The sequence below is a fragment of the Nomascus leucogenys genome, chromosome 6 (genome assembly GCF_006542625.1).
Source record: "Nomascus leucogenys isolate Asia chromosome 6, Asia_NLE_v1, whole genome shotgun sequence".
Taxonomy (NCBI): domain Eukaryota; kingdom Metazoa; phylum Chordata; class Mammalia; order Primates; family Hylobatidae; genus Nomascus; species Nomascus leucogenys.
In genome coordinates this window covers 90105978-90119501 of record NC_044386.1, presented here as the reverse complement: position 1 = coordinate 90119501, position 13524 = coordinate 90105978, and the positions used below count along the sequence as shown (strand labels likewise).

The following is a 13524-nucleotide window of genomic DNA, read 5'->3' as shown; positions in this document are numbered from 1 at the left end:
TGCTACAATAAACGTTTTGCTGGGGGGGGTGTGGGGGGAAATGACTCCAAAGAAGACTTCTGAAGATGTCACACGAACAGCAAATTATTGGGTGCTGAACACCTTCCTGTTTCTTCATCCTCTTAAATAATTTTTACTAACCCAGATTTCTAGGTAAGATGATTTAACTTCATCGTATACGTTTACATGTAATGTGTTTCTACAGAAAACAAAAAACCTTTTTGAAGAAAAAAGGGCGTAACTTTTTTTGACAACTTAGATCACTGGCTATGGGAGTCATTTTTAATTGATGACACCTCTTCTCCTCCCTCCCGCCCCGCCCCCATTCCACCCCTTTGCTTCCAATACGGCGGATTCTTGACTCAACAAATAATCGAGCACGTAACTTGTACTGTAACTTATTATAACGTCTTTCAAGGTCTTTCTTAACTGTACGTTTTTCTGCACAATCAGCACCTTATTTCTTAGAGACTGTTTATTTCTGGAATTTTTGATGCGTGTGGTGGTTTCCAGGCACCAGGATTTGGTAGTAAAACAGGAGACTGAAGAGAAGTTGCTCCTGAAAGCTGTTCTGTGTGCAGGTAACCAAGAGTCATTTCTTTTTTTTTTTTTTTTTTTTTTTGAGACGGAGTCTCGCTGTGTCGCCCAGGCTGGAGTGCACTGGCGCAATCTCGGCTCACTGCAAGCTCCGCCTCCTGGGTTCACGCCATTCTCCTGCCTCAGCCTCTCCGAGTAGCTGGGACTACAGGCGCCAGCCACCACGCCCGGCTAATTTTTTGTATTTTTAGTAGAGACGGGGTTTCACCGTGGTCTCGATCTCCTGACCTCGTGATCCGCCTGCCTCGGCCTCCCAAAGTGCTGGGATTACAAGCGTGAGCCACCGCGCCCGGCCACCAAGAGTCATTTCTAAGACCAGACGGAAGGGAAGGAACTTTACTTGGTAAAGAGCGCGTGGGTGGAAAGAGGAGGGGAGTCCGGGAAGATGAGAGGTGGCAGAGGCGGGACCCCGTGCTCTCTCTAGATCTTAAGCTCCGGGTGGGCGGGCGCCGGTGGTCTGGAGCCCGGCCTGCGCGTATCTCCATGCCTCTGGCCGCCCACCTCCTCCGCCCCTTCCCGGGGTAAAGTTCCCAAACTTTTCCTCCAGCGGGGAGAGGAAGGGTGTTACTCAGTTTAAAAGGGAAGTCCCGCCCCATTCCTGGATTCCGATTGGTCGGGGTTTGCCACGCCCCCGCCAGGGCAGCGGGTCGATTGGCTACGGGAGGGGAGCCCCGCCTCAGGCCCGTCGCCGTCTGCTGCCCGGGGCCCCCAGGTGGCAGGCAGGTGGGGCTGGTACAGCCCGCGCCGCCTCTGCTGCAGCCGCTGCCCTCTACTCCTTGCGCGCTGGCACCCCGCAGCCTTTAAGGTTCGCGCGCGGGCCAGGCGAGAATTAGCCATGAAGAGCCTCAGGTCCCGCCTGAGGAGGCAGGACGTGCCCGGCCCCGCGTCGTCTGGCGCTGCCGCCGCCGCCAGCGCGGTGAGTCCCGCGGCCCGGGCTGCCAGGCTCTCCGCTCCGGGAGCAGCGCAGCCCTCCTTTGCTGGCGAGCTCGCGCTCCTCCTTCCTCTGCTTTTCCTCTGCCAGTTCGGCTTCGGCGGCCCTGGCGACTCCTCCCTCAGAACGGAGACTCCGTCAGCCCAGAGACCCCGGGGACCCTCCCCGCCGCCGCACCCGAGCCTCTACGGGTCTCTTCCCCACCCCTTTCTCCCAAGCCTCCGAACTTCTGGAAGAAACCTCAGTGCGGCGGTTCTGGCCCCCTCCTCCTAAATCCAAAGTTCTTCGATTGGCCCCCCTACTCCGCTCTTTCCGTTGACCCCGCTCGTCGCTCTCCTCTCCCGGCGCTCGCTCTGCTCCCCACACCCGCTCAGCCGTGTTGGCTCCCCAGTCCCCGGGGCCGGGGCTCGCACGGGGTAGGGCAGGTGGGCAGGGCTGCGCACCCCGCACCACCGTGCGCGGACTCCGAACCTTCCCCGGGTCTGAGACAGCGTCAAGCCCTGCCAGGCTGGCGGACGTCCCGTGCTGGCCGTTGTCGTTGTCACTGGGAAGTTTGATTCCCCAGCGAGGCAGAGGGAATCGGCTTAGTCGTAAAGACAAAACTCCACAGGGTGGTGACCCTGGAGGTGGTGAAGTCGGGAGGGGTGGTGGTGATGTGGGTCGTGTAAATCGCACCTGTGGGGCGGGATCGGTGCGGGGCGCTTTCGGTGCTGACCTGCAGCGCGGCCTCAGTGTGTGCGCCAAGGAGTAGTCAGGGCCTCTTTAGTTGGCAGGAGAACAGAAATCTTGAGAAACAGCCTGACCGCAAATGTTGTGATTTAGATAATTTGTCACAAGAATGGCGATATCATCAAAATTCTATATCATTAAAATAAGTGCCACTTAAAAAGTCTTGAAGAGTCGAACGTAAAGGAGTTGTTAGGCTCCAACTGCCCAGTTACCTAGTTGGGGTAATTAAAATGAACCTTTACAATTTAACGCAGATTTTACCAAAGGATTATATTATTTTTATCAGAATACTAATTAATCTGCTTCTGCTTTTTTGAGTTAATTCAGAATTGTGCCTTTCTCTCCACCTATATCGAGGATTATTTTACTTGGACATAAAGGAAATTGTGGAGGAACTAACTAGACTTAAATTCCTATTTCAAAAAAGACAGTAGATTCAGATGACATAATTGATGTTCTTTGATAAAGCATGAAGTCGTTTTATAAGCTCATAGGAAAAAGAGATTACTTTGTTTCACTTTTTTTTTTTGAAGTAATTGGCAGAAATGTCATTTAAAGTGATACTGGAGTTCATTACAGTTAAGATTCTACTTCTCTAATGCAAATTGTGTTTTTAGCTTTATAGAAGATACACGTTTCTAGATTTATTAGCTTTATTTTCCCTGGTTGTGTTTGATTTGCACTAAGGATGTACATCCCACTTGGAGGTTTATATGCCTTAATTTTATCCAGTTTTCTAGAAACGCAGAGTATTTAGCGGGTATTATCAGCATGATAGTTTGCATTTTGTACATTTGGAACATAAAGTGCATATCTCTGAGCTTAAATCTTTAGCACTCAATTGAGCATTCTATTTTTCTCAAAATGACATAATAAAGATAAACATATTAACTTATTTATGTAGAAAAAGCAAACATTTCTGTTTAAATATTAGAATAAGTTCTGTACAATTTAAAAATAAAAGCGTAATGATGAATAAAACTTAGAATGAATTCTGTAAAATTTTAAAATAAAACTAGTGATGAATAAAACCAAACTAAGCATTGATAGAATAAAACACATGTACAGGAGAAATAGATCGTTCTGCTTTTCAATCTATAAACCATAATCCCAGATTTGGTCACATGTATATGTATTTATTGTATGATTGGGCCACTCTTTCTTTTTTTTTTCTTTTTGCCTTTAAAAAGTTATTTTTTGAATAGGTAATATAGCACATGGTTTAATATTGGAAAGGAATAAAAATATTTACAACAGTCCGGGCGCGGTGGCTCACGCTTGTAATCCCAGCACTTTGGGAGGCCGAGGCGGGCGGATCACGAGGTCAGGAGATCGAGACCACGGTGAAACCCCGTCTCTACTAAAAATACAAAAAAATTAGCCAGGCCTTGTGGCGGGCGCCTGTAGTCCCAGCTAGTCGGAGAGGCTGAGGCAGGAGAATGGCGCGAACCCGGGAGGCGGAGCTTGCAGTGAGCCGAGATTGCGCCACTGCACTCCAGCCTGGGCGACAGAGCGAGACTCCGTCTCAAAAAAAAAAAAAAAAAAAATTTTACAACAAAATATCGATACCGTGTTTCCCTAACCTCTGCTTCAGCCACCCTGCCCCACTTCCTGAGGCCACTGGTGATACAGTTGCTTGCATGTTCCTCCAGAGAGAGCTTAGCATATATATATACAAGCAAATATGAATATAGTCACCCTTTATAGAAATGCTAGCACACTGTAGCTGCTGTTTCATATGTTGGACTTTTTTTTTTTTTTAACTGTAAATAGAGCCTCCCCATTCATATCTTTTGCTGTAATGTACAATTCTGTGATTAATATTCATATTTCAAGTGTGTGTCTGTACCTGTAGAATCAATTCCTAAAAGTGAATTGCTGGGTTAAAGGATATGTGCATTTGTAATTTTGAAGGATGTTGTCAAGTTTCCTTTCATGCATCATGGAACCAGTATATGAGAAATGTTTTCCAAGCTTTTAGTAGAAGTCTGTTCAAAGTTTTTGACCTTTGCTAGCCTGATAGGTGAGAACAGTTTATCCTTTCCATTTTTCTTTTTCTGTTTTTTTTTTTTTTTTTTTTCTTTTTGAGATGGAGTCTCGCTCTGTCGCCAGGCTGGAGTGCAATGGGACCATCTCGGCTCATTGTAACCTCCGCCTCCCAGGTTCAAGCGATTCTCCTGCCTCAGCCTCCTGAGTAGCTGGGACTACAGGCATGCACCACCACGCCAGGCTAATTTTTGTATTTTTAGTAGAGACAGGGTTTCACCATGTTGTCCAGGATGGTCTCAATCTCTTGACCTTGTGATCCACCCGCCTCAGCCTCCCAAAGTGCTGGGATTACAGGTGTGAGCCACTGCGCCTGGCCTATCCTTTCCATTTTTCTATTGGGTTGTTGATATTTTTCCCTATTCATTTGTAAATAGTTTATATCAGGGAAATTAGCCCTTTTCATATGAATAATATTATTTCTTAATTGGTTATTTGTCTTAAGACATTTTTATGGTGGCATTTGCTGTGCAGAGAAGGTGGTTATTTTTATACAATTTAATTTATAACCTTTTATGATTTTTAGGTTTATATCTTGGCCTTTCCACTCTGCAATATTCGCTGTTAAACAACCCCTCTCCCCAAGTTTCTTCTAGTTTTTTTTCTTTTTTTACATTTAAGTCTTTGATACGTAAGATGTTTATTATGGTGTAAAGTACATCTTACTTTCTTCTCTTTCCTCTATGGGTACCTAATTTGAGTCTTAAACTGTTCATTTAATTATCTTGGAAATAGTCACTATTTACTTTGCACAACTTTGATTTGAGATAAAATTTTAAAATGTTTATTTCATAAATAATTTCCTTTGTGTATTTAAGCTTATTATCTGAAGGAGACACAGCAGTAGACTGAGGTATGTGACATATGCAGATATTTTATTACATAATATGTGGAATACAGCATATTAGCTTAGCATGCTAAATTAGAATTATGTGCAGATTATAGGCAGAAGTAGTAATTTTAAATATTCTGAATAATACCATTGTTATAAATACGCCAATGAATTTAGAGTTTACTAAATGGGAATGTTTGTACACATATAAATGTAGTTCACAATTACAAATTCTGGATAAACTACATTTGTGGATTAGTCCTTTACTAGCAAGTCTGGAGATGGCTGCATCTGTTAACCATAAACGAAGAGTGTTTTTATTGTTACATTTATTATTTATTTATTTATTTTTCGAGATGGAGTTTCGCTGTTGTTGTCTAGGCTGGGGTGCAATGACGCGATCTTGGCTCACTGCAACCTCCGCTTCCCAGGTTCAAGCGATTCTCCTGTCTCAGCCTCCAAAGTAGCTGGGATTACAGGCACTTGCCACTGTGCCTGGCTCATTTTTGTATTTTTAGTAGAGAGGGGGTTTCACCACATTGGCCAGGCCGGTCTCAAACTCCTGACCTCGGGTGATCCGCCCACCTTGGCCTCCCAAAGTGCTGGGATTACAAGCATGAGCCACCGTGCCCAGCCTGTTACATGTATTTTTAATCACTTACTAAGTTGGAGCTTCGGATTTCTAAAAGGGATAATTAGATGACTATCACTACTGTACCAGATCTGGTTAATTATGTGTTCAGTTATATGTATAGTGAGAATATGCTTGTTCCATTTTCACCTAGTTTAGGAAATTTAATATAAATTAAGGGACTGTAATTCCAGAAGTAGTAGAAGTGCTGCAAACAAATATTGTAAGCAGACATTTTAGAAGGGGATACCACTTTAAATTGGATTGCTTGAGCCCAGGAGTTCGAGACCCGCCTGGGCAACATGGTGAAATCCCATCTCCACAAAAAATACAAAAGATTAGCCGGAAGTGATGGTGCATGCCTGTGGTCCTAGCTGCCAGGGAGGCTGAGGTGAGGGGATCACTTGGGCCCAGGAGGTCAAGGCTGCAGTGAACTCTCACTCCAGCCTGGGTGATAGAGGGAAACCCTGTCTCCAAAAACAAACAAAAAAAAGTCGTAGCAGAGTACTTTGATTGTAGACCTGAGAGGTTCTGTAGTGATTATTTTTGCTGTCCTTTCTCTAGGCTGCTTTTAAAATGGGGCAGTGAATTTTATAAATCAGAACTAAATATGTTCTAAAGCATCTTGCTATAATGCCTCAGCACTGCGAAAAAATACTGGTATTTCTAAAAGAATTTAGAGTTACAAATATAGCAACTGAAAAAATCTTCAAAAATATTTTCTGTTTCCACTAATAACGTTAGTTTGAGATGTTTAGAAAGCATAAAGGATTAAACGTGATTTTGTTTTAGTTGTGATTTTGAGAATGACGGCTTTGTGTTTTCCACTGAAGGATTTGGGTGCATTTAAAAAGATGTTAATGCTATTCTCATAACAATGACTTTTGGGTAGTGTCAATAAGATAACAAATTGTTATGTTTAGTTTACACTCATGATACTTAAGCACTGTTTACTCATTGTCGTTAACTATTCCAACCTTAAATTAAAAATGCTTACCTTAATTAAAGCTGTATTCAGACAACTTCCTATGGTTATCCCTGCGTTGTATTTCTTGTGCTTCTTGAAAGAGGATTACAATAAAGAAACCATCCTTTTATAGTTTTTGATTTCAACCCTCACCCTGCAGCAAGTTTATTCAGAATATTATGTTGATTTGAATTGCTGAATTTTATTGTAATACCAAAGCAGAGTGGTTTGGTGGGTCTTTTGGTGCATAATGAGTCCAGGAACTTTAGGTGATGAGTAAAGGATTTTAATTACTTTTTTAATAAGGATGGTGTAATGATTATATACACTTATTGTGCATCATATGCATTGTTCAAATTAAAAATGATTAGTTCAGGAAGTAGACTTTGCCCAGCAGTTGCCTTATTTAGTTTGGAAAACATTTATGGAACACATAGGCTCAAGAATGGATTAATTAGGTCCTCTTCGAAGAAATGGATAATTCCAAGTTGAAAGCAGAAAGTGTGGAGGATGAACTTGGAGTCCCCTTGTCATGCTAGAGTGTAAAGAGGCTGTCAAAGATTAGGACTCTGGAGCCAACTCAAAGAGGCTCTCAGTTGCCCAAAGATGGGACAGTTTGATCATCAGTAAGAATAACAACTGTAGGGCACTGAAATCCTTAAATCCATGAGTTTGTAATGATGACCAAAAAAATAAAAACAACTCTTGACTTTTGGAGGATGCTAGGAAAGTGATGCATTCTTTCAAGATCAGGAAAATAAAGGGAAATAATAAAACATTTATTGTGCATTTCCTGTGAGAACTGTATCTCAAGGTAGCCAAATAGCTGATAAGAGGAAGTGTCTGTTTTAGGTGTATTTTACTGCCACTAATAGATGAAGAAGGGATGATGTAATTAGTATATCATGTATTCTGTCCCAGCTAATATATGAAGAAGGGGTGATAGAATTAGTATATCATAACTTTACAGCTCCTAATGAATTAATGAATCTAGAGTCTGTAGACATGATTATCAGAGGCTACTAATATCTCAAAAAGAAAGACAAGCAGGCATAATGTATCTTGTGGTGGAAATACTTATTACCACCTATTAATAGTCTTGCCAAAATAATAACCCTTTAGCTATAACCATGATTTTGTTTATTGTCATATAATAATTTTGATTATTGTCATACAGGGAGCAAAGGAAGATAGGGCTGCAGTCAGCAAAATTCTGATTGTCGAAATCTATGGAAAAATGAAATGGTTTCTTAAAAATTATAAATTGTAAGAAAAGGAAAAAAGAGGAGAAACCTATAGATTACAAGAGATTTAAGAGATTAAAATACCTGTTAGCCAATTGCAGTGATGGACTTTATTTAGATCCTGATTAGCTACTTGTAAAAAGTAAAAGTTTATGAAACAATTGAGGAAATGTAATCATCAGCTGGATACTTGATGATATCAAATTATTTGAAACATTTAAATGTGACAGTGGTAGTAATGTGGCTGTGTTTATAAAGAGTCTTTATCCTTCTTTATTTTATTTTTTGGAGATGGAGTCTCACTCTGTTGCCCCGGCTGGAGTGCAGTGGTGTGATCTCTGCTCATTGCAACCTCCGCCTCCCGGGTTCAAGTGATTCTCCTGGCTCAGCCTACCGAGTAGTTGGGATTACAGCTTCCCGCCACCACGCCTGGCTAATTTTTGTATTTTTGGTAAAGACAGGGTTTTGCCATGTTGGCCAGGCAAAACCTGGTGTTGAACTCCTGACCTCAGGTGATTCACCTGCCTCAGCCTCCCAAAGTGCTGGGATTACAGGCACGAACCTCCTCGTCCGGCTGAGTCTTTATCTTTCAAATAAATATTTTGGAGTCTGGGATTTGCTTCAAGATAATCTTTGGGTGGGTGGGGATAGTATGTTGGGGGTATAGTTGCAATAGGATTGGTCTTGAGTTAGTAACTGCATTTGGGGCTGGGGACAGTGGCTCACGCCTGTAATCTCAGCACTTTGGGAGGCTGAGGTGGGCAGATCACTTGAGGTCAGGAGTTCGAGACCAGCCTGGCCAACCTGGTAAAACCCTGTCTCTACTAAAAATACAAAAATTAGCTGGGCATGATTACTCGTAGTCTCAGCTACTTGGGAGGCTGAGGCAGGAGAATTGCTTGAACCTGGGAGGTGGAGGTTGCAGTGAGCTGAGATCATGCCACTGCACTCCAACCTGGGCAACAGAGCGAGACTCCATCTCAAAAAAAAAAAAAAAATTGCAGCTGGGTGGTTCATGATACTTATTCACTTTTGTGATACTGTTGTATTTAGCGTATGTCCTAAAATTTCTGTACTGTAATTAGAAAGAGCTAGTCACAGCCTTGAAGAATTTTAAGAGCTAGATATAAACAATAAATGAATATGGCATGTTAAGAGTCATAATAGAAGTCGGTATAAATTGCTGTGGGGACACATAGAGTGTAGAGTGAGCCCATAAAAAGGTTGAAAGGTAGAGTGTGAGCTTGGGCCAGAAAGACAATTTCAGTGGCTTTCCAGGCAAAAGAACAGCAAATGCAGTGGTAGTATGGAGCTGTGAAATTATACAGCTCACTGAGGGAGCATCAGATTTGGAAACTAATTCTGGTCTTATGGTAGAGGATGGCACAGATGAGGCATAGACAAGTCTTCAAATAAGAATTCTAGTGAAAATAGGGAGTTAGAGGGCCTGCAGCTTGGGGATTGTGGTAAAGAAAGGTTTTCATTCATTCATTTTTTTTTTTTTTGAGAATAAGTCTCCTTCTTGTTGCTCAGGCTGGAGTGCAGTGGCGCAATCTCGGCCCACTGCAACCTCTGCCTCTCGGGTTCAAGTGATTCTCCTGCCTCAGCCTCCCTAGTAGCTGGTACTACAGGCTCCTGTCACCACACCTGGCTAATTTTTGTATTTTTAGTAGAGGTGGGGTTTCACCATGTTGGCCAGGCTGGTCTCAAACTCCTGATCTCAGGCGATCCACCGACCTGGGCCTTTCTAATTGTTGGGATTACAGGCGTGAGCCACTGCGCCCGGCCTCATTCATTTTTTTTTTTTTAACCTTGAATTAAAATGTAAATTACTTGACAAGTTTAAATCACTGTTTAGAGAGAACTAGACTAGTCATGAAAGTTTCATCTTCAGAAATTATCCCGTTAGTGAGTTTATAAGTTCATCCTTCTGCTTCTCCCTTCCTTTCTAGAATGAGCTAATAGTCAGCAAAATTTTGATTTTATCAGCCCTGTCTAAGTTACGTTTGTATCTTTGGTAAACTAGATTCAAGAATAATAGATTTGAACATTATAGCTTATGTATTGTTTCATCGCTATCATATGGAAACTTTTACTGTCTTGTTACAGTTTTGCAAATGTTTGTCCTGCCACCTAAAGGATACAGTATATTATTGAAATTTCCACCTGTATGCGCTTATTTATGCAAAGGAAGTCAAATTGATTTCTGTGGGGAATTTGCCTAAAAATGGATGGTTGAAATGCGCTGCCTGAAATTATAAACGGAACAATAGGATATAATGCTCATTGCCTTATTTTCCTTAATCATGATACAATTAAAAGCTTTATATAGCTTTTATATCGTTAGAAAAGATAATGTCTCTTCCAGGCTTAAAAATGTAGCCCCAAAACACAAGAATAAAGTGGATTGTTTGTAGTCACAAAAACAGTTTTGCCTGTCGGCTTTGTTTTATTGTCAGAAATCCTAAATATTGTTGACATTGACTTATTTTCAAATGATACAGTCTCCAAGATGATATGCAGAAGATGAACTGATGTAGTTGAGTGACCAAAGGCACTGGCAAAGGATCGATGAGTTGTATTTTTATACAGATGCTCCTTGACTTATTATGGGGTTATGTCTTGGTAAACCCAGTGTAAGTTGAAAATATTGTAAGTCGAAATGCATTTAAGACACCTAACCTACCCAGCATCATAGCTTAGCCTAACCTTCTTTAAACATGCTCAGAACACTTAGCCTCCAGTTGGGCAAAATCATCTAACACAAAGCCTATTTTATAAGAAAGTATTGAATATCTCATGAATTCAATACCGAATACTCTATTGAAAGTGAAAAAACAGAATAGTTGTACGGGTACTCAAAGTATATACAGTTTCTGCTGAACGCATGTAGCTTTTGTACTGTTGTAAAGTCAAAAAATCCGAAGTCTAACCATTATAAGTTGGGGACTGTCTGTAATTGAATGGGACCTGGCCAGGTATCCTTGAGAGAACGCAGGTGAATGTCTCAACCAGTTAGGATAAATGGCTGTCCCACAAAAGTCATACATGTTCTTTGTAGAAAACCAAATATAGGCTGGGCGTGGTGGCTCATGCCTGTAATCCCAACACTTTGGGAGGCTGAGGTGGGCGGATCACTTGAGGTCAGGAGTTCCAGCCTGGGCAACATGGTGAAACCCTGTCTCCACTAAAAATACAAAAATTAGCTGGACATGATGGCGCGTGCCTGTAATCCCACCTACTCGGGAGGCTGAGGCAGGAGAATTGCTTGAACCTGGGAGGCAGAGGTTGCAGTGAGCTGAGATCGAGCCATTGCACTCTGCACTCCAGCCTGAGTTACAGAGTGAGACTCCATCCCCCACTACCCCCCAAAAAAGAAAACCAAATATAGTTGATGATAAGAATAGAGCAAATCACCCATAATGTCATTAACTATGCCTTAAACCACTGATTCTCTTTTTAAAAATTCTGTGCAGGCTCATGCCTGTAATCCCAGCACTTATGAGGCCAAGGTGGGAGGATCACTTGAACCTGGGGGTTTGAGACCAGCCTGGGCAACATAGTAAGATCCTGTCTCTACCCCCCACCCCCCCCCAAAAAAAAAATAGCCAGGTTGAGGCTATGGTGAGGTGCAGTTGTGCCACTGTAGCACCTACCTACTCCAGCCTGGGTAACAGAGCTACACCCTGTCTCAAGATAAATAAATAAATATACCATGCTCTCTCTTTGTTATTCACTCTGCATTTATTTGTCTTGATTCTATAGCAATGATATATGTCTACTTTTTTTTTTTTTTTGAGATGGGGGTTTCACCCTCCCGCCCAGGCTGGAGTGCAGTGCCACAATCACGGCTCCCTGTGGCCTTGACCTCCTTGGGCTCAGGTGTTCCTCCCACCTCAGCCTCCTGACTAGCTGGGACTATAAGCACATGCTACCATGCGTGGCTAATTTTTGTGTTTTTTGTAGACACAGATTTTGCCCTGTTGCCTGGGCTGGTCTTGAACTCCTGGGCTCAAGCAATCTGGCCACCTTGGTCTCCAAAGTGCTAAGATTACAGGCGTGAGCCATCATGCCTGGCTGATACATGTATAATTTTTTGAATTATATTTTATTCTAATAAACTTTGTACTTAAAAATTATAGGCCGGGCGCCGTGGCTCACGCCTGTAATCCCAGCACTTTGGGAGGCCGAGGCGGGCGGATCACGAGGTCAGGAGATCGAGACCATCCTGGCTAACACGGTGAAACCCCGTCTCCACTAAAAACTACAAAAAAATTAGCTGGGCATGGTGGCGGGCACCTGTAGTCTCAGCTATTCGGGAGGCTGAGGCAGGAGAATGGCGTGAACCTGGGAGGCGGAACTTGCAGTGAGCCGAGATGGCGCCACTTCACTCCAGCCTGGGCGACAGAGCGAGACTCTGTCTCAAAAAAAAAAAAAAAATTATATGATTTGAAATTATTTGAGCACATACAAATGTCCCAATTAGGAGTACTCAGTAAATGCTAGTGAGTTACTTAGAAAGATACTGCTTGTGAGAAATCCATGTGCTGATAGCCAAGATTTATTGAGCATGTATTTCCCAGGCATTGTTCTAAGTGCTAGTAAGTCAATCCTCATCGCAACCCTAAGAAGTAGGTACTATTGCCATCATTTCAGATGCAAGTTAAATAATTTACCTGCCCAAGACACTATAGCTAATAAGTGAAGAGTTAGGTAGCCTGGCTTTGGAACCCATGTCCTTACCATTGTGAACTGATGTTTCAAATTTAATGCTATGGGGTTTACACCTTAAGCCATATATACAAAAAAATTGGAGAAGGGGAGAATGGAGGCATTTTATGGGAAATTCCAAAACCAATTTGTGTTCCCTTCAGAGATATATGGAATTGTTGCATTCCTTATATCCTTCCAATAATAGATTCTGTTACTTAAAACATATTTTTAAATGTGATAGAAAAAAATAGTTTGGCCTAATCCGTGTTTTTGATTTCCAGGGAGCGTGAACGTATTTCTGTGCTTACTGGCTGTGTTCATTTCTTGTTTTAGGAATTGTTTGTTCATTTTCTTTGACCATTTTTTCTGCTGATGCCTTGTTCATGTTGATCTGTAAGAGCTTTATACATCCTTATTTTTGCTACTTGGCCAGCCTTCGCTTTAGAGTAATGTCTGTCTCACTGTAGCTGTGCTTCTGTCACCTTCCCTGATATTTCAAACAGTTTTTGTTTCCTGTATTTAATTTTGTGATAATTGATACATTAAGGTTCTTGGCTATTTTATATTCATTGTAGAGTGTAACATAGTATAAAAGCCTCTAATTTGTTCCATTATAACTTTTGTTTTGAATTCTACATTGTTAGATATTACTACTGTCACACTGCCCCTTCTGTCATTTTGCTTTGTATGCGTGTGTACTTACCCAGTATATTATACTTGCAACCTTGGTTTTATTTGGAGGTGTGTGTGTGTGTGTGTGTGTATCTACAACTGTGTACACTTTTGAGATGACGTGTTTTTAATATTGACCATATTTATATATTGTCAAGGTTT

The 13524-nt window shown here is 42.0% G+C and overlaps 1 protein-coding gene across 2 annotated transcripts in view; it reads left to right on the top strand.

The window, feature by feature from the left end:
- Window positions 1–1253: 1253 nt before the first annotated feature.
- UACA (uveal autoantigen with coiled-coil domains and ankyrin repeats) overlaps window positions 1254–13524 on the top strand; it is a 102223-nt gene continuing 89952 nt past the window's right edge. For both annotated transcript variants that reach the window (XM_030814671.1, XM_030814670.1), the window contains exon 1: window positions 1254–1513. In XM_030814671.1, coding sequence (XP_030670531.1) covers window positions 1433–1513 — 81 coding nt within the window. In that variant the 5' untranslated portion in view covers window positions 1254–1432. The remainder of the gene's footprint in view (window positions 1514–13524) is intronic.